At 48.8% G+C, this 21,159-nt stretch overlaps 1 protein-coding gene across 2 annotated transcripts in view; it reads left to right on the top strand.

The window, feature by feature from the left end:
* Positions 1-3,761: 3,761 nt before the first annotated feature.
* Positions 3,762-21,159, top strand: part of SOS1 (SOS Ras/Rac guanine nucleotide exchange factor 1) — a 115,179-nt gene continuing 97,781 nt past the window's right edge. For both annotated transcript variants that reach the window (XM_040993121.1, XM_040993120.1), the window contains exon 1: positions 3,762-4,139. In XM_040993121.1, coding sequence (XP_040849055.1) covers positions 4,053-4,139 — 87 coding nt within the window. In that variant the 5' untranslated portion in view covers positions 3,762-4,052. The remainder of the gene's footprint in view (positions 4,140-21,159) is intronic.

The following is a 21,159-nucleotide window of genomic DNA, read 5'->3' as shown; positions in this document are numbered from 1 at the left end:
TATATAGAGAGGAGGAGAGACATAGAGAAAAGTCTTTCGTCTGATGATTCACTCCCCAAGTGACCGCTACACCGATCCAAAGCCAGGACCAGGAACTTCCTCCAGGTCTCCCATGCAGGTGCAGGGTCCCAAGGCTTAGTGCCGTCCTTGACTGTTTTCTCAGGCCACAAGCAGGGAGCTGGATGGGAAGTGGAGCTGCTGGGATTAGAACTGATGCCCATATGGGATCCCGGCACATTCAAAGCGAGGACTTTAGCCGCTAGGCCACCATGCTGGACCCGCATATTGTTTTAATAGATATTTTAAATTATAATGTATTAGTACAAGTATGAATATTCATTGATAATGGAAATATCCTTTTAATTCTTCAAATTGATTCGTCTCTCAACATGCATGTAGAAATTGATACGCAAGCTTTCCGCTGAACTCTGATTTGAACTCTGTTTCTGATGTAGAGTTAACAGGATGAACAGCTTTGGCTGCATGGCAAATAAAGTGTTTCTTCAATAAATCTTTCAGAAAGAACAGATCTGATAAAATATAGAAGCCAGAGTAGTTTATGTAGAGTTAACTCTACATAAGAGCCATCTGTTTCCAAGATATTGCCAAGCCATTTCTTAAGGAAAACATTACACACTTTAGGTTAAGTTCCAGGACAAAGGTGGGCACATAACAAGGTGTTTGGAAACAATATGGGCTCAATTGTACTGTTGTATGCTTTTAGCTCGGTGCCACTGCCTTAAGCTGCTAAAAACCCTTTCACTGTAACATGATTGATCTGTTTCAGGTGATATACCAGTTACGGAAATCATTTCACATTTGCAGAAAAACAACCATGCCCTCAGGAGAATTCCATGAAATATTAGAGAGGTGATGCATGTTCACACAGTGGGGTGAGGCAGCAATGAGGTGATGAGAGCGACATTTTGCTGAGCCTGGTAGCCTTGCCTTGTAGCCTTGCTAACTTAAGCTTGGTGTTTGTTACAGCCCCACGCTGTCTGCCCCAACTGCATGGCTTCCCGCAGTATTCCATATTCCTACTTCATATTCCATACACTCTACAGAGAATCGGATTAAAGGCGCTGATCAAAAGTTTTGGGTATGATGGTTCTAAGAAGCTTGAATCAACTGTGAAGAAGCTGTTGCCAAATACAGAATCATGGTGAGGTCCCAAACGCAAGGGGTAGGCCCGTAGGTTGAGAAGAACCTCCAAGGCGAGAGGCTGTGCAACGAATCCAAGTTGGCGTGCTCTGGTGTTCTCAGCCACGCAAAAGCATGGCGAGCGGGTGTGCCGCGGCGAGGACACTGGTGGACTCTAGTCCCGGTGTCCACTCAGCCCTGAAGCGGAAGAACCCTGACCTCGGCCAAAGCCGGGACAAAGCGGGGCTTGGCCAGGCGGCGTTTGAGTCGGGGGGTGGGGGTGGGCAGCACAGGTGAGTCCTGTGGGGATCCTGTCGGTGTGTGGGAGCTGGGCGGCGCTGGGGCAGGTGGAACGTGAGGAAGAAAGGGGAGTTAGGGTCGCCCCGGGCCCAGGGAACAGCCCGTGCGGGCGCAGCAAGCAGGAGCCTTTGGCTTTGAGTGGGAGAGGTAGAGTAGCAACCCGATTATGCAAGGCCACGCGCAGCTTTGGGACTTTGGACTTTATTCTGGGACATCAGTGGGAGCGCTAGAACAGAGAAGTAAGTAGCTGGAGCCGAAGTTCAGGAAGATAACTGCCAGGCAGGGGAGCAGGGGGCTTCGGACTTGGGGGTGCGCGGAGCGGGAAGCGCCGAGCCCAGTTCGTCCACCCGCAGCGGGTACACCGCGAGGCCCGGACCGCGGAGCCTCCGCGCCGACGCGCTCAGAACTCGGCTAACTGGCCTGGACACGCCCCGTCCGGCGTCGGCTGCGGGGCACGCCCCCTCGGCGTCGGCAGCGGGACACGCCCCCCGCTCGGCGTCGGCTGCTTCGACGTGCGTCACGTCCGCTCCGCCGGGTGGCTGGCTGCATCGGAGGAGGGGCGCGGCGAGCGACGTGTGCGCCTGCGCGCGGGTGTCTCCGGCGGGGCCTCTTCCCGGTCCGTGGGGAACCCACGCGCACGCCGCCTTGGAGAGTGGCGCGGCCCTCTTTGCTCGCCGCCTGCCCACTACGGGCCGACAGTCCCGCGGGACTCGGGCCGGTCCCGACCTTCCTGCGAGGTGACCCGGCGGGGGAAGCGCCACGTCTGTTACCGGCACGCAGCCTCGGGGCCCCGGCTTCTGAGCCCGAGCAGCCCACTGCGGTCCACGGCTCTCGGACTCGGTCTCCTCCGGAGCCGGAGCTGACTGTATATCCCCGAGGACCGCCCGTTTCCCAGGACAGCCCTATAGAATCCTCTTGAAGGTTGTCTTCATTCATTCCTCCAAAGTGTATCTCTGCCTCTTGGGAGCGCCGACGATCCCAGCGTGATCCAGCGCTGATGGGGAGCGGGGCAACAAACCAGCCGAGGGAACAGCTAGGACTGAGACAGGGAGAGAAAGACCGTGGAAGGAGGAGAGAGGCTGGGGGGCCGCGGCGGGAGCCCGGGACGCCTGGGCCAGGGCACGGCTGTGTGGGCTGTGGGAAGTTTGAAATGCCCTGCTGCAGCGACGACGAGCCAGCAGCCAACTGGCGCAGGCCCGCTCCCTCAGAACCACACAGCATTTTGTTGTCCCATCCCAACCCCAAAAGAGAATGGAAGATGGCAGTGCAGTGTTTCATGATAAGCCTGAGGTGTCTGACACACAGTGCTGTCACCATCCTGGCAGCAGGCACCAGGTCTAAGGTTCTGCACCCTTAGCATTTCACGGGCTATTCGAGGAGCACCTGTTGTAAGCCTTGGCAGGGGGTTATGACCTAAGGAAAAACAAAGGACGGTATGATGCTCCCGTGGTGGGAGGCATTGGTGGCCTGGGAACTGCAGGTGAGGCCTCACCTTCCACTGAGTGGAGTTCACGTCTGAGGGAGCTTTGAGCAGACGAGATCTAAAACACACATTCTATGCCTGATGTGCAAAGGCCGGCTGCAAACTGACAGACCTGGGACGGAGGGAAATCTGTCTTTGTGCAGTCGGTTGACCATACATTGCACGCTCTGAGCAGTCTCCTTATCTTCATGTTCAGGAACAAAGTACACACACACACACACACCCCTTCCCAAACCAAAGCCCAGGGTGGGCTTCCACGTAGGGTGACGGCACCCCGGGGGGCCGTTTCAGCGCGGCTCGCCTCCCGCCCAGCCCCGTCCTCCCCTGCAGCCCCCCGCGAGCCCAGCCTCAGCCCGGCCGGCCGCCCTCCCTTCTCCCGCGTGCCTCCTCCTTCGCCGGCAGCCGGAAAACCCGTGGGGCGGGGGGGGGGGCCGGCCCAGCCCGGCGGCGCATGCTCAGTCGCGCGCAGGTTCAGTTCGCTAGTAGGAAGCTCTAGCGCTGCACCGGCGGCGGCGGCCGCGGCGCGATCCGGCGGCAGACACCCCGGCGGCGGGGACCTCGGGCCCTTCCCCGTCCCCGCTCCGCCCCGGCCCCAGCACCATCCCCGCCCGCGGGGCTCTCGCCGTGTCGAAGTCCTCGTCGGGCGAGCGGGAGCCGCGGCAGGAGCGACCCCCCCCCCTCCTCCCCAGCCCCCTCCGCGCGCGCGAGCCCGCCCGCCCGCCCGCCTGCCTTTCCACACGCCCTCTCTCCAAGCCGGGCGCAGGCCGGGCCCGGAGCGCAGCTCCCCGGCAGGCAGGCAGGAGGGCGGCCGGGCGGCGCCGGAGGGCCGGGGAGGAGCGGCTGGGGGCTTGGCCCCGGGGCGGTGGTGCGGCCGGGATGCCGCCGCCACCTCCGGGCCGTGTGGGCTGTCCGCGGCGAGTGCCGGTGTCGGGTGGGTGGCCGCGCGCGGGCCTCGTTGCCCAGCCGCCTCTCCGGGGCTAACCCGGCCGATCGGCGCCTCCGAGGGGGTCGGGCCGTCCGGAGGGGGGCCGCGGCCCTGTTGGGCGCTGCGAGCTCGCCCTCTCGCGGCTCCCCCGCCGCCGCCGCCGCCGCCGCCCCTCTCCCCGCCCAGAGGCGCCCCGGGGGCACCATGCAGGCGCAGCAGCTGCCCTACGAGTTTTTCAGCGAGGAGAACGCGCCCAAGTGGCGGGGGCTGCTGGTGCCTGCGCTGAAGAAGGTGAGCAGCGCCGGGGGAACCCCGCTTCCTGGCCGTGGCCCCCCGCAGCAAGGGGAGGCCGGGACCGGGCTGGGGGAGGCGGGGCGCGCGCCCGCAAAGGGCCGTCTTTCTTCCCGGTCTCCTCCGGGAGGACGGCGCGAGGTCCCCCCGCGACCGGCGGGGCGCTTGGGGTGTAGGCAGGCAGGCCGCGGGGAAGAGGTTCCGAGTCAGCAGCTGGGGGAGACTCGGCTTTCGGTGGAGTTCGGAGCGGGCCACTTTTCCGCCCTCCCGGTCTCAGGCCCGAGCTGCTGTCAGCCTCGCAGTTGCAAGCGTCCAGGACGCTCCCTGGACTGGCGCGACCATGCTTCGGCCGCTGCATTTGCTCTAAGTCACTGCGAGCTCGCCGGCCAGCGGTACTGTGGCCTGCTTTGCTCGCTCTGTTGTCACTGCCCCCTGGATACCCGCTCCGGTTAACAGGGGCTGCTGTACATGTCAGGGTTTTCTGATTTTGTTGTTGTTATTGTTGCTGGCAGTTGAAAATCTTGGTGCTGTCGTTTGGCTTAGAATGTGGAACCGTTGTTTTGTTTGTTTCTTTACGCTGGCCACATTGTTATCTGAAGTGATATAGGGAATATTGCTGTATTTTTAAGTTTAAAGCAACATTGTGGCCAACGCTGCCCATCAAAGCTGCAGAACCTGGTGTTTGAATGACTTTAAAAAAACAAATAGAGTGCTTTCATTTCCTGCCCTCCCTGTGTGTCATTTCTATAGAGTTTATTCTTTTAACGGTGTTTCTGGATTCCAGCTTCTTGTGCACTGAGCATCGCATGAGATCTGGTGAAAAATGCAGTTTTGGTTCTGCTGGGGGATGAGGTTAGGGTTGCTCTCTTAGTAAGCTAAACATTTCTACTTTAATAAAATGTCTTAAGATGTGTCTGAGATTTATCCAAGGCCACCAAGTTTTACTTTCCTTTTTGCCTTGCTCTCCTCCTCGGCTCCCCAATTTGGTACCTTACAGTGGAAACTGGGTTGTTAGCTTTTGCATTTCACATTTAGTTACTGACTTTCCCCTCAAATGGTTAGCTAGTCATTACTCTAGGGTGTTTTCTCAGAGTCTCTCTCTCTCTCTCTCTCTCCCTCTGTGTAGCAGTGTACTTCATTCCTTAGAATCCCATCAGTTTCTCACGCCATGTATTTGCTTTTGCTTCGCCTGCAAGCTTGCCTGCTTGTCAAAGGGAACTAGGAGGAAGCAGTGACGCTACAAGCTGGTGTCCTAACAGGGTAAAGGGAAATTAAAAAGTGGTTTGAGCACATACCAAAAAAAAAAAAAATCCTTATGAAGCATTACTTATTTGGGCTGTTTTGCTTAGAAACATACATACATTCTCTCCTGGGAAAGCACCAGCCTGTCACTTAAGGGTCCTTGGAAGAAGTGCCCAGAGCAGCGCTGGAATTGGCACATCCACTCTCTCTGCCATGTGGGGGGTCTTGCTGAAATCTCTCCCGAGCATTTTGCTTGGCTGGCACAGTGTTGTTTATTTTTAGGTGTCTTTAGTTGCCAGTATTTACAAATGGGAGATGTTAGATAAAACCTGAATTTATAGGTTTTCTTGAAGAAAAAAATCTCTCCACTTGGGCCCTGCACTAAAACCAGCCAGTGAAGTGTTGCAGGTGTGTGAGTAGCTGCGTGTTTAGACAGAATGTGCTTCTCCAATCCCCCATGTCCCCAACAGTCCTCTTTACTTGTTGACATAAAATAATGCTTAAGTATGTAGGTATGTATTTAAAATTGGTATGTGTCTAAACAGAGAGAGGGAGAGAGAGAATGAATGAATGAATACTTCTCACCTCTCTGTTGGTTCACTCCCCTACAGCCCATGGTGACAGGACTGAAGCTGGGAGCTGGGAACTCAATCCAGACTTCCCAGGAGGGCGGCAGGAACCCAGCAGCTTGAGCAATCACCACTGCCTGGCAGGGCCCTGCTTAGTAGAAGCTAGACTCCGAAGCCTGGCCTGGTGTTGAACCCAGACACTCTGGCTTAACAGCTAGGCCAAATGCCCACATGGACACAAAGGAACTTTTGACTCTAACGAAGTTACCCTTGGAACAGAATCGGTGGGAGGAGGTAGAACTGTACAGTCTGGCTGATAAATGTTTCTTCCAAGTCTTATTCAGATATCTACCAGCAAGGATTCTAAGACACGGCTGAAAGTATGTTTCGTATCTACACAGGTTTTTGTTCATACCTGCTGCTTGCACATTTCCTGTGGGTATCTGGACAGCTGAACTTTTCCTCAAGACTTCTTGTTAAACTATTTTATTTCTATGTATGTCCAGCTTGGCACTCTGTTTTGGACCTCTGGACTGCCATTCTTCCCCTAGCCCAACACTACTCAGCCTCAATTCCTCAGGGCCAGCTTGGGTATGAATTTTTATTTAGCACCTTGTCCTACCTCAAAAATGGGCAGAGAGATCTTACATACGCCGATGTTCTTCCTGAATATGTGCATCAGCCAAGGCAAGGCAGGTCAAAGCCAGGAACCTCTAACTCCTTTTGGGTCTCCCAGTTCAATGGCAGGGACTCAAGCTTCTCTCTCTCTCACACACAAACACACACACACACACACACACACACACACACACACACAAAGCTTTCAAATATTTCAAAAACCATGGAGAAAGAAATCTCTTGCACCTGCTGATTCAGCCTTAAGGTTTCCCATGTGGGTTCAGGGATCCAAGGACTTGGCCCTTCTGCTGTGCTTTCCCAGGCACATCAGTAGGGAGCTGCGTCTGAGGTGGGACAGCCAGTACTCTGTCTGGGATGCCAGCATTGCAGACAGTGGTTTCACCTGTGCCACAATGCCAGTCCCAACTCAGGTTCTTTAGTCATCGCCTGCTGCTCTCCCAGGGAGAGCATCCTCAGGGGCTGGAGTCAGAAGCAGAGGAGCTGAGACTTGAAGCAGTCGCTGTGTTACGGATGTGAGCATCTTAACCACCATGCCACATGCCTGCTAGCTCTTGACAGTGCATTTTAAGTTCTTAATTATGTGTCTGTCACTCCTCACCAAGTTAGAGTGACGCTTCTGAGAGTGGGTGTATGTCCCCTGCATGTACTCAGCCTGTGTGCGCTGCATCGAGGCACTCAGTTTGAATAAACGGGGCAAGGAATATCCAAAAGAAAGCCGCTGTCACCTTCCCCCTCCTGTGCCGTTCAGAAGTGTCCCTTCATTTATGGCGTCATCATTTTATTTGAAACATTCAGAGTGATGTCTGACTTGTCTCTTTGCATGACTGCCCACACCCAGGCAGAGCCTGTGTTCTACCTGTTCATTCTTGGTTAAGCTGTTTGCCTAATCCCTCCTCCGACCGTTTGGACCCCACTTTCCCATTCTAGTGCAGTGAGCACCTAGCTTGACTTACTGTGTCCTAGCTTGACTTACTGTGTCCTAAGTTTTGACTTACTGTGTCCTAGCTTGACTTACTGTGTCCTAAGTTTTGAGAAGGGGTAGGTGTACTTCCAAGCACGTCACATTCTCATTCAGAATCGGACTTCGTTTGAGCGCCGGCCGCGTGAAGTGCAGGCTTTCAGTGTGGAGATGGTGGAGACCAAGGACTTGACATCATCCCGGTTCTGACTGCCTTGCCTTCCATCCTCTTTCATGTTCTTTGTGCGTTAACCAGGCTGGGCTGCTGCTTTCCCTGGGTATTACCTTTTCATCGGACTATCTCACCACATCTGTTATCTGTAATACCAATGCATCCTGCCTTCTGCTGACCAGGTATTGTCCTTGGCACTAAGGGTGAAAAGGTTAATGACATAATCAGAGAAGACTAAGAGCAAAACGGAAAATGACAGGGAGTGAGTCTGGAGAGACAACTGGTTTATTGGCAGTTCTTTAAAAAATTTAAAAATGAGTCAGTTAAAAAAATAGAAGGTGAGCACCCGTGTATCGGATACTCCCCAGATGCCTGTAAAAGCTCCAGGGGTTGGGGCAGAGGACCCGCTCCGCATCTCCCATGCAGTCCTTGGTAGCATCGCTGCTCCCTTCCCAGGGTCTGCAATAGCAGCAGGCTGGAGCCAGGAGACGGCATGGCTGTCTCAGCAGTTACTTTAGCCACCAGTCTGAAATTGGTCTGCCCCTTAGACAGTTTTGTGAAGATGTTAAGCTAATGTGCTTAAATGTTATCTTGATGTGGTAGATACCATTGAGGAGTTGTTGTTTTTTTTTTTTTTTTTAAGTGGAGTAGTGTGACATCTGAATTTTGGAAAATTAACTTTGGGTTTTGAATGGAAGATAGATTGGAGCAGAATGAGACCGTGGGAGTATAGAAAAAGTTAAAAAACTGGAAAACTAGTTTAACAGTCCAGCCAAGAGCTGACGTGCATTTGCATTAAGAGACATTTGAACTAGGATGGATACTGGATTTTTTTTTTTAAGTATTTAAGAGCAGAATTGATAGTGCCTAGTAGGGGTGATTATTAAGGCTGCATGAAGAATCTCATTTTTAGTAGTTTGAGTACCTTTAGCTAGAACAGGAAATGTAGGCGAAGCCTTTGAAGCAGATCAGAATTTCCAGGTATGTAAGTAAAGTCATGATAGATACGAAGTCATGTAGTTCTACAAAGCATACATGCATGTTCATGGCAGCCCTGTCCAGGCAAAGACTGGAAATGGCTTTTGTCAAGTGAGTTGAATAAACAATTTTACCATATAGTTTTATTTATATAGAATTCTGGTAAGTGCAAACTTGGGAATATCGGTGGTGGTTTGGGGGGGTATTCATTTGCTTATCTTGATTGTACCAGTAGTTTTAGTTTCAGTTTATCAGATTGTTTTGATATGTATATACAGTATATGAAAGTGATACCTCAGTGAAGATTTGAAAACACAGCAGATGAGTCCAGACACTGAGACCCATGGGCGTAGGACTGAGTCAGCCTGGCCTCTGGGCGGGGGGAGGAGAAGAGAGCCAAGGGAGTGAGCGCAGAGACGGAGAGGGAAGGAGTCCCGCAGAAGGAACGAGCTCCCGGGTCTGAGAGGAGCTCATGGGGGTCATGGGGGCAGAGACAGCCTCCTCAGACTCTGGGCAGCCCGGGCTTGTACCTGGGAAGAGCTGGATTTCACTGAAGGAGCGTTGGCCACAGAGCAGAGCAGATTTATTGTGAGGGTAGAAGATGGAAAAGCTGCAAGGTAGGAAACACAAGGGCAGAGTATTTTTTTCGTTTTTTTTGTTTTGTTTTGTTTTTGTTTTGTTTTTTAGAGCTGGGAAATGAAAGGAAAAGAGGTACTGCTAAGGCAAGAAGAGGAATCAGGGTTAGGAACTTACTGTTTTTGTTTTGTTTTGTTTTTTGTTTGTTTGAAGTGACAAAAACTTGTTAAAACATTTGGGTAAGAAGGTGCTGGTGGAAGATAACTGGTGAGGAGAAGATAAATTCAACACAAAGGATGAAATTGGACTTCGATTTTCTGAAATGGCGTTACTTGTGTTCTCATGTGATCATCATAGGATACTGTTGTTTCTGTGCTCTAGGGGAGAAAATTGAGGTTTTATAAGGATTATTTGCCCAAGTAACTTAGTTTTAGAATCTGCATTTTTGTTTTTCTTTGTTTAAAATTATTTATTTCTGGGCCCTGCATTGTGGTGTAGTGGCTTAAGCCTTTGCTTCCAATGCCAACATTCCATATCAAAGTGCATTCAGGGCCTGGCATGATGAACCTAGTTGTAAAAGCCTTACCTTGCATGCGCTGGGCTCCCATATGGGTGCCAGTTTGAGTTCCAACAGCTCCACTTCCCATTCAGCCCTGCTTGTGGTCTGGGAGAGCAGTGGAGGATGGGAGATCTGAGTTTAAGACTCAGAGAAGCTCCTGGCTTCTGATCAGCGCAGCTCCGGCAGTTGTGGCTGTTTGGGGAGCGAACCAGTGGATGGGAGGTCTTTCTGTCTCTCCTCTGTATATCTGTGCTTCCAATAAAAATAAATAAATCTTTAGAAAAAAGGTGCTTTCAGGTTGCTGCTGCTCTACTTCAGCTCTAGCTCCCTGCTGATGTGCCTGGGAAAGCAATGGCAAATGGCCCAAGTACTTGGAACCTGTGCTACTGGAGTTCCATGTTCCTCCTTGGTGTGGTCCAATCCTGGCTGTTGCAACCATCTGGGGAGAGAACCAATGAATGGAAGATCTCTGTTAACTGTGCTTTTCAAGTAATTAAAATTAGTCTTTGAAACATTTTATTGAGTTGGTTTCATTTATTTGAAACACACAACAAGAGACTCAGAGAGACTGACAAACAGGCAGAAAGAGAGAGCTCTTATGTCAGTTCACTCCTCAAATGGCCGTACTGAACACAGCTCGGCCAGATCAAAGCCAGGAGTCCAGAAGTCGTTCCCTATTTCCCATGTGGGTGACAGGGACCCACGTATTTGAGCCATCTCCCAGGGTGCGTTCAGCAAGAAATCAGAGTTGGAAATAAGTAGAGCCAGGACTTGAATGAACTCAGGCGTCTTTATATGAGATGCATGTGTCCCAAGTGGCACCTCACCTTGTGTTAAATGCCTGTGCTGAGAATCCGTTTTTAAATGATCTGTTACACTGCCTCCAGCAGGGGTGATGACTTCCTTCCCTGTGAGAGAGGAGTGAGAGACTGTTGGGGGTCAGGGAGTTTGTGTTTGGTCTCCTGTATTTTATGATGAGATGAAAGGCACGATCCTTTACAGAGAATAAAGAAGGGGAGTGAATAAGCAGCTAAGTGATGTCGTTTTGGAATCACTGCTGTGAAATATGCAGGGGCCCAACAGTGACTTAGAATGGAGCTGCAGTCTGTGTGGATCGGTAGTTCAGAGGAGTGTTGGTTGGCCGTGGTGAAATTTTCCTGCAGTGCTACTCTTCTACTCAGGGGAGAGGGCAGAGAAGTTGGTTGCAGATGGCTGCAGTAGAGACCAAAAGAATATAGGGATATTTCAGACGAAAGAAAGTATCTATCAAGAGAGTTTATGGGCTGGAAAATAAGTGAGGGCTCCAACTCTTGATGAGTTGGAAGCAGGAAGGGAATGAGAACGGAGGATTAGGCTCCGAGGGACGTTTAGAGAGAGAAGGAGATGAGGAGGAGCTCTGAAGTTGGCATGCTGGGGGTGGGTTATGACATGGCTGACGGGGAGGTCGCGAGGCTGTGATGTGTAGGAAGACTAGCCTAGAAGTGACAGGGAGACCCAGAAATAACAGGAAGAACCCCTTCACCAGGTAACGCTGAACACGAGTTACATCCATTCCATCTAATACATTACATATTACAGTTGTGAACAAAAGGTCTAGTGATCAAGTTTTTAATGCTTTCATTTTATTGTAAAAAATCTGAAGTACCAAGAAAAGTTGAAATTGAAAACACCCATCATAGAGAACTTATAACTGATATTCCTCATGTTTGCTTTATCTTATACCTAACCCTCCTTCAGTGCGTTCTTCAGTCCATCAGCGTATCTCTTACCTAAATACTTCAGCATGTGTCTCATTAGCTAGGGCTCATTATTTGTTTATAATTTTTAAAGTAAAATGTTTGTACAATGAAATACACAAATGTTAATTGTACTGTTTAATTAGCTTTGATAAATGGATGTAATCCAAGTGTCTATCAAGATACACGCATTACCGTAACTCCTGCAGTTCCTCCATGGGCATTCTCACCCTAGCTCTGTCCCACCTCCCAGAGGCAACCACTGTTGTGCTATTTTGCCATCCCACTATGGATTAATCTTGTCTGTTCTAGAGCATCATATAAATAGAATCACACTGTATGTATGTGTGCTTTTTAGTGTGGCTTTACAGGTTGCATTTTTAGAATTCAGGCCTTTTTTCTATTAATGTGTGTGTATTGTGTAGTGGATGGATATCTGGGATGCTTTAAGTTTTGGCCTATCATGAGTAAAACTGCCATGAATATTTTTAAGTTTTTTGCAGATGTATGTCTTCATTTCCCTTGGGCACATACCAGGAGAAATGGCATACAGGGTAGGTGTCTGTTCAGTTTTATAATGGGATTGTCGGTCCTTCTCCCAAAGTCGTTTTGCAGTTTTGCATGTCTGTTGTCATGTGTAAGGGTTCTAGTTGCTCCAAACCTTCACAATTATTTTGGTGTTACCAGAGTTTAATCACCGGGATGGGAGCATAATGATATCTCAGTGATGAAAATAAACCTGAGAACCTTCAGAGGGAAAGCTGCTCTCGAGATCTCACAACTAACAGAATCAGGAGTTGCACCTGGGTTTGTGGAACTTCAAAGACAGCTGTGTTCACTCTGCTGGCTCGCCTGCATTCAGAGGCAGTGTAGCTTAGTGGGCTAGCACTCCGGGTAACCTGTGTCCTAGGCTTTATGCCAGAGATGCTACAGGAGCGGGAAGCTCAGGAGGATCCTGAAGGCCCTTACTGTAAGCTCAGGAGCTCAGCGCTTTCACACACTGCGCTTCACAGAAGACTGCATTTGAAAAGATTCGTTACATACGTTTACCATTTTGTTTTTAAAGTTTGTGTTTAATGTTTAAAGACATGTATTTCGGGGGCGGAGGAAGGGGCAGCATGAGCCTCCATCTGCTTGTTGACTGCTAAGACGCCCAGTAACTCCTGGGACTGGGCTGGGCAGAGCGAAAGCCAGCAGCTGGCAATGCAGCACTCCACCCAAGTGGCAGGAATCTGCATGATCGACCCAACACTGTTGTCCCCCAGGGTGGGCATTAGCAAGAATCTGGAAATCAGAACTGAGCATCAAACCAACCAAACTCTGACTTGGAACATGGGACATGCTAAATGGCCTTGTTCTTTTCTTCCCCCTTTCTTCTCTTCCTCCCCCTCTTCCTCTTTCCTCTTCTTCCTCTCCTCCTCCTACTTTTTCTTCTTCTTCTTCCTCTTCTGCTTCTCCTCCTCCTCCTTCTTAAATACTTTTACTCAAAAGGCAGATTTACAGAGATGCCTTCCATCCACTGGTTCACTCCTCAAATGGCCGCAACAGCCAGAGCTCAGCCAATCTGAAGCTAGGAGCCAGAAATTTCTTGCAGGTCTCCCATGTGGGTACCAAGTCCCAAGGATGTGAGCCATCTTCCCTGCTTTCTTAGGCCATAAGCAAGGAGCTGGATCAGAAGGGGAGCAGTCAGGATTTGAACTGGCACTCATATGAGATACTAACACTACAGGTTGAAGATTAGTATAAGCCACCACTGGGTTGGGGAGGGGGCAACTGACTTTTTTGTTGTTGTTGTTGGAGATTTGTTTATTATTTGTTTATTATTGCAAAGTCAGATATACAGAGAGGAGTAGAGACAGAGAGAAAGGTCTTCCGTCCTATGATTCACTCCCCAAGTGACCGCAATGGCTGGTGTTATGCCGATCTGAAGCCAGGAGGCAGGAGCCTCTTTCAGATCTTCCACATGGGTGCAGGGTCCCAAGGCTTTGGGCCATCCTCCATTGTTTTCCCAAGCAGGGAGCTGGATGGGAAGCAGGGCCACTGGGACATGAACCAGTGCGCCCATATGGGATCCCGGCGCAGGCAAGGCGCGAGGACTTCAGCCACTAGGCTACCACACTGGGCCCGCAACTGGCTTTTTAACTGCTAAGCCAGATACTCACCTGCCAAAGTGAGAACTTTACAGAAGCCAATTAATGAGAAGAGCATAAACCATAGGGACTTGTCCTGAGGAATAATGATCTTAAGGTAGTGAGAAGAAAATAGACTATTCTTTCCTCTTTCTGATTGGGAGTGATGGAAGTGATTTTTTTTTTTTAAAGATTTCTTTTTTATTTTATTTTTATTGGAAAGGCGGATATACAGAGAGGAGAGACAGAGAGGAAGATCTTCCGTCCGATGATTCACTCCCCAAGTGAGCGCAACGGGCCGATGCTATGCCAATCCGAAGCCAGGAGCCTCTTCTGGGTCTCCCACACGGGTGCAGGGTCCCAAAGCTTTGGGCCGTCCTCAACTGCTTTCCCGGGCCACAGGCAGGGAGCTGGAAGGGAAGCGGGGCTGCTGGGATTAGAACTGGCGCCCATATGGGTTCCCGGGCATGCAAGGCGAGGACCTTAACCACTGCGCCACCGTGCCGGGCCCGGAACTGACATTTTAAGTGTAAATTAGGATTACCTTGGTCAGAATTAGGAAGAATGAGTTCCAAGGGTTGTGGTGACTCAGAGGCAAGAGGAACCCAGAATTTTCAGAATGCCAGTTATCTGGACTGTGGCAGGTGGGGTAAGGTCTTGTGGACCTAATGATCACATTTTCCATTTTCTCGCAGAACACTGGGGAATGTTAGGCAGAATACTGACAACTAGAAAGGCCATGGATTAGCAGGAACTGAATTGTGAGCAGGAAGATCAGTAAGGAGCTTCTTACAGCACAGAAGAGATGATACTAACCTTGACTGGGCAGCTATGGAGAAAAGCGGATGGATTTGATTTAGAGAGAATTTGAAGAGCAATTTAGCAAGAGCTGAGAGAGGAGCAGTGCTCCCAGGATGCTGACTTGGTGATGGGGACCAGTGAGAGACTGCTGCCGGGAGGGGGGCTCATTGGCAAGGAGCTGAGAAGCCATCCGTATTCTGGGATGAAAGTGAGAACTGTGACAACCAACCATGGCAAATGTGGGATGCATCCTCCTTGGAACTGTCCTGGTAATTACAGACACATAGACCTGGAAGGTGCTTATGATGTCTTTCAAAAAGCTTTTCAAATGTCTCAGACCTCCATTTTTTAGATAATAAATTTATTTTAATTTTGATGCTGTTTACATAGTTAAGAAGGATGTATACCTATGTGGACCACTGGTTAGGGTGGGGAAGGCCAAGGCATGGAGGAAGGGAGTGAATCAGTTGCTTCCGAATTTTTTTTTCCTCCTATATCTGGGGATGGGTGGTAGCAGGGAGAAGGGAGAGGGCCACTCCCAGCAGCCCAACCACTTAAGGCCTCGGGGTGCGGCAGAGCCACCTGATGTCTTCCCAGGGTCCCCCATGTGGAGCATGTTCTAGGGGCACTGCTGAAGTGGTTTCAGTAGTTCTGAGATGTTGTTGATTTTGTTGCTTCAAGATTGAGGAAACCCTTCCAAGGCCCGCTGGCTGACATAGTCTACCCTAGAGTCTCCACTTGCCCAGGTACTTGATGTCAAAGCTTGGCCGGGAGAGTTGTCTAGTTTGTTCTGCCACCCGTGGTACTCGATGTCCTCTGCAGGCCCCAGTGATCTGTCAGGTCCCCCATGTACTTCTGGCATGCTGTCTACTGCGCAGGCTTCAGCAACTGAGGAGGCCCAGTTCTGACGCATGCACTTCTTGGTCAGACCACAGAGCCTGTAGTTTTCCCCATGGTTGGAATTTTGCATGCAGCCATCCAGTTGGGGAATTCCCCAAAGGAACCTCACCAGAGGTGACCCCGGATCTGACTCCTGTGTGCGTCAGCCAGTGTGTTGTTTGGCTCAGACTGTCACCTATGTCAGGCTACACATACACTGATATTTACAGTCGTCCAGTCAATTCTGTCCCCAGCTCCATCTTATATGCAAACCAGTGGATGCTGTGGTTCAACCCATCCCTGTCCATCACACACTTTGGCTTTCGTGCACACCAGTGGGAACTGCAACGTAATTGGAGCGAACCCCATTAACCCCCCCAGGCCTGTCCCCAACCCTGGTTCCTGTGCTTGCCAGTATGTGCAGCAGACTGGTCTGGTATGTCCTGTATCCTATTCAGCTCTTGTACATGCAGTGGACTTTGGAGCCTAGCTCAGCCTGGTGAACTCCACTGTCCAGCCCACACTCATGCTGGCGGGTGCCATTGCCTGTCCGATCAGGCCCGCCCCCGGCCCAGGTTCCCATGCTCACCAGTGTGAGCTGCAGCCCAAAATAGGAGTGCCCATAGTTTCCCTGCTGGGTCTGCTCCCAGTCCCAGGTCTTACACTTTCCAGGTGGTATTGCTGTCTAGCCTGACAGGGCTTTCCCCCAGTCCCAGCACATGCCATCTGATGCTGTAGCAAAGCCCAGCCAGCCTGTGCTTAACTCTGGCTCAAGCCTGTACCAGTGGATATAGTCGGTTAGCCCAGCATGGCTCTTCCCCTAATGAAGCACACGTGCGGGCCAATGGGGGTTGTAGTCCTGCCTAGCCTGGTCAGACCTAAATGTGAACAATTAAGCATAATCTAATTTTGAAAGTTGTTTGAAACTCTGGCTTCTGTCTTCTATAGATTGGGAGTTCCTTGAGAGCTTAAACAGTGTCCTGCTTAATTTTTTGTTACCTGTAATGCTTTGTTATTTATTTAAGACATTTGTTTATTTAAAAGGCAGAGTTACCAAGGGGGTGGGCAGAGAGAGAGATCGATCTGCCATCTGCTGGTTCACTTCCCGAATGGCTACAGTGGCCAGAGCTGCACCCTTGTGAAGCCAGGAGGCAGGAGCTTCCTCTGGGTCTTCCATCTAGGCTCAGGGACTTAAGTACTTGGACCGTCCTCTGCTGTGCCAGGGATCTGGCTCAGAAGTTGAGCGCCCATAATGGGTGCCTGCTACTCACAGTGCCAGCCCCCTGCTTAGCATATTTCTAATGTAAGCAAATGTCTATCATGTATTTGAATTGCGTATCATTCTGAATGTGTCCCCCTAAGAATACACAGCTAGTAAATTAGCTGTGTCTTGATGGAGTTTTTTTTTTTTATTGAAAAGACATATCAGATTTACAGAGAGGAGAGACAGAAAGATCCTCTGTCTACTAGTTCTCTCCCCAGGTGGCCACGGTGGCCAGAGCTGAGCTGATCCAAAGCAAGGAACCAAGAGCCTCCTCTGGGTCTCCCACACGGGTGCAGGATCCCAAGGCTTTGGGCCGTTCTCAACTGCTTTCCCAGGCCACAAGCAGGGAGCTGGATGGGAAGTGGAGCAGCCAGGAGAAAAATTGGCATCCATATGGGATCCTAGCATGATGAGGATTTAACTATTGGGCCATCACGGCAGGTCATTCAATCAGAAGGCATTGGAGTTATGTTTAGTATGTTCTATTTTAGGAAACAGGGAAGCAAATACTATATATTTGCAATTGTTTTTAAACGACCAGATTTTTTAGATGTGTGGTGCTTCAGGCAAGCCTTTTGTCATCATATTAGATTACATTTTCTTAGAAGAAGGTGGGATTAAGCATACTGTAAGCCATTTGTTAGGTAAAATACCTGTGAGAGCTGAAGGAGACAGAGTCCTCCGAGACAAGTTGATCCCCAAATGCAGGAAAGTGCAAAGAAAGGAAGTAACTTTGGGTGAAAATGTCTTACACTGCAATGCAATACTAAGGAAAAGTTTGCCAAGGACAAGTAAGTCTGTAAGTGAAAGCTGCCAACACAGGAATTCCACATTTCCCAGGCTCTAAATTTCACATCTTTCTTACGCTGTAAATCACCTGACGTGGGATCATTAAATTACAATTTCCTTCCAGTTAGATGTGTATTTGTCTTCCCTCCCACAATTCTTTATTAAAAATAAATAAATAAGCAGATAAATAAAGGGATGTCTTGATGAACAGATAAGAGGAAAAATGTACTCTTTACTGAAATGAATGATGCAGCTTATTCAATAGCTAATCAAACTGTTTCATATTCATTGCTTATATAATTAAACCTTTAATGTGCAAAAACACAACCATGATAGTAAAACAAAAAAAACAGTTCTGATTATATTAAATGTATTATTGCAGGAACTGTTGAACTGGGACTGCTTGAGGCAGCTCGGTCATAACATTGAGCAGCCCAGCCATGAACCCTGTCTCCTGGCCGGCGTCTATCCTAGTATGAATCAACTTAGATGCAGATCAGCCAAAATTAGTAAAGCCAAATTCTGTGAACCTCTCATTGGAATTAAGGATGGAAATATGTCTATCAGGAGGAAAGAAGTCATTTAAAGTGTTAGTTTTTTTAAAAAAGGTTCATTTATTTTTATTGCAGTGTAAGATCTACAGAGAGGAGGAGAGATAGAGACGAAGATCTTCTGTCCAATGATTCACTTCCCAATTGACCACAATGGCTGGAGCTGAGCCCGTCTGAAGCCAGGAGCCAGGAGCTTCCTCCTGGTCTCCCACGGGGGTGCAGGGTCCCGAGGCTTTGGGCCGTCCTTGACTGCTTTCCTAGGCCACAAACAGGGAGCTGGTTGGGCAAATGGGCTGCCGGGATTAGAACCAGCACCCATATAGGATCCTGGTTTGTTCAAGGCAAGGGCAGGACTTTAGCCACTATGCTATCGTGCCACACCCCGAAGAGTCCTGAAATTCTTAGATACTATCGTTAAAACAAACATTTAAGAAAGGTTACTTAGTTGAAAGGTAAACTTTGAAGTCTGCTGGTTCACTCCTGTATCACCCAGAGTTTGGGCCAGGAGTCAGGAGTTTCATCCCAGCCCTCTCCTGTGGGTGGCAGGGACCAAGTATTTGGACCATTCCCCACTGGTTTCCAAGATACATAAGAACTGAAAGGAGAGCAGCTGAGACTGGCATACATATGGGATACAGTGTTTCAAGTGATGGCTTAGCTCATCACAGCATGCTAGTCCTCAAATTAGGTGTTTTTAAACTGTAGTGGAAGATTATTTGGGGAGTCTTTTTAATGTTATTGTTTTTGTTGTTGTTGTTGTTGTTTTTACTGATTTTATTTTATTTACTAAATCAGTTGAGTGCTTATGGTTTGATAGGCATCATGGTTATAAAATTTTAAAAATACACAGCTTGGGGCCCGGCGCGGTGGCGCAAGTGGTTAAAGGTCCTCGCCTTGCACGCCCGGGATCCCATATGGGCGCCGGTTCTAATCCCGGCAGCCCCGCTTCCCTTCCAGCTCCCTGCCTGTGGCCTGGGAAAGCAGTCGAGGATGGCCCAAAGCTTTGGGAACCTGCACCCGCGCGGGAGACCCGGAAGAGGCTCCTGGCTTCGGACCGGCATAGTATCGGCCCGTTGCGCTCACTTGGGGAGTGAATCATCGGATGGAAGATCTTCCTCTCTCTCTCCTCTCTGTATATCCGCCTTTCCAATAAAAAACTAATAAAAAATAAATAAATAAATCTTTAAAAAAATACACAGCTTACATAGATTTGTTAAAGTAGCTCAGTTGTGAGTGGGATCGTTCCCAGTATAGAGGAAGTTACAGAGCCGCAACGAGTAAAGCAAATCTGTAAAAAAGCTGAATATTTAATTAGACTAGTTTTTAAACTGTTTTGTAATGGAGCACATTATGGATATTAAATCCATAGCTGTTTTGTTTGAGGACTTTAGTGCAGTTCTGATTTCTGTTCATGTATTTGTCAGCTTTTTAAAATCATGAATTATTTAATTGAAAGACAAAGTGACAGAGAAGAGAGTTTCTATCTGCTGATTGTTCCATCCCCAAATAACTGGAGCTATCCAGGTCTCCCACGTGGGCTGTCTTCTGCTGCGGCGTTTCCTGGCCAATCAGCAGACAGGATGCACTGCTGCTCTGATTTGGAAGGCAGCATTGTAGACGTTGCCTTAACTTGCTGTACTACAACGTTGACCCCATATTTAATGACTTTTTCTTTGGGTTTGTATTGTAGTGCAATATATATAATTACAATTGTCATCTTAGCCATTTTGAAGTATGCTATTCACTGCCATGAATTCACATGCCATCCAAAAACCTTTTCAGCACCCCCAGAAATTTTACACGTTAAGGAGTACGTTCCCATTTCTACTCTGTGGTAACCTCTAAACTACTTTGTAATAGATTATCTGTTACAGATAATTCATATTCTCATATTTGGAATTTTAAGTTTTTGACCAGTTGTGTCCAACTTCTTTCACTTAGCATACATAGTATTTTCAGATGGATCCTCCATTTGGTAGCCTGTATCAGAATTTCGCTCCTTTAAAGGTTGAACATTTTATCAAATCATCTATTGATGGATGTTGAGTATTTTCCAGCTTTGGCTAATACAGATAATGCTACGGTGAACGTTGATATGCAAGTGTCAGTTTAAGTCCCTTTGTGCAGTTCTTTTGGGTGTACACCCTGCAGGGTGGTTGCTGGGTTAGCTGGCCATTGCTGTGGTTAGGTTTTTGAGCAGCTGCCACATTGTTTTCCACAAAGGCGGTATCTCCTTACATCGCTAGCAGCTATGCACAAAGGTCACTTTCTTTACATCCTTGCTTACGTTTTTTTTTTTTTGCCCCTCTTCTAATAGGTATGGAGTGGTACTCATTGTGCTTTTGGCTTGTATTTCCTTAATAACTGATAGGTTGAACATCTTTTCATGTGTTTCTTGGCCATTTGTATATGTTCTTTAGAAAAATGTCTGTATAAGCTCATTATCCATTTCTTAATTTGGTTGTTGGTATTCTCTGTTGTTGAAGTTCAGGAGATTCTTACATAATTGTGGTGTTAGACTCTTATTAGCTATATGACTTGCAAATATTTTATCTCATTCCAAACCCAACCCAAAGATTGATATTTTTGTTTGTTTCCTGCACTTTTGGAGTCTTATTTATTTTTGAAAGATAGAACTACAGAGAGGGAGGAGGGGGAAGGAGAGGCGTAGGGAGAGGCAGAGAGATATCTCTCTCCTGGCTAACCTCCCAAATGGCTGCAATACCAGGTTCCAGGAGCTTCATCCACACCACAGCATCACTGCCATTTAGATTCTTGACAAGGTCCTCTGGTGAACAAAAGGTTTTGTTTTGTTTATTGCTTTCCTTTTTAAAAAAATATTTATTTTTATTGGAAAGTCAGAATTACAGAGAAAGAAGGAGACAGAGACTGATCTTCCTTCCACCTGCTGGTTCACTCCCCAAGTGGCCGCAAGAGCTGCAGCTGAGCTGATCTGAAGCCAGGAGCCAGGAGCTTCTTCCGGGTCTCCCATGTGGTGGCAGGGTCCCAAGGCTTTGAGCCGTTCTCCAGGGAGCTGGATGGGAAGTGGAGCAGCCTGGATACAAATTGACACTCATATGGAATCCTGGCACACTCAAGGCAAGGACTTCAGCCACTAAGCTACCACTGGGGCCTATTGCTTTCCTTTAAAGCTGTGTTTATTTGAAGGGCAGAGTTA

Source organism: Ochotona curzoniae, unplaced genomic scaffold, assembly GCF_017591425.1.
Source record: "Ochotona curzoniae isolate NIBS_2020 unplaced genomic scaffold, NIBS_Ocur_1.0 contig_883, whole genome shotgun sequence".
NCBI lineage: Eukaryota > Metazoa > Chordata > Mammalia > Lagomorpha > Ochotonidae > Ochotona > Ochotona curzoniae.
This window is presented reverse-complemented; position numbering and strand designations above follow the sequence as displayed.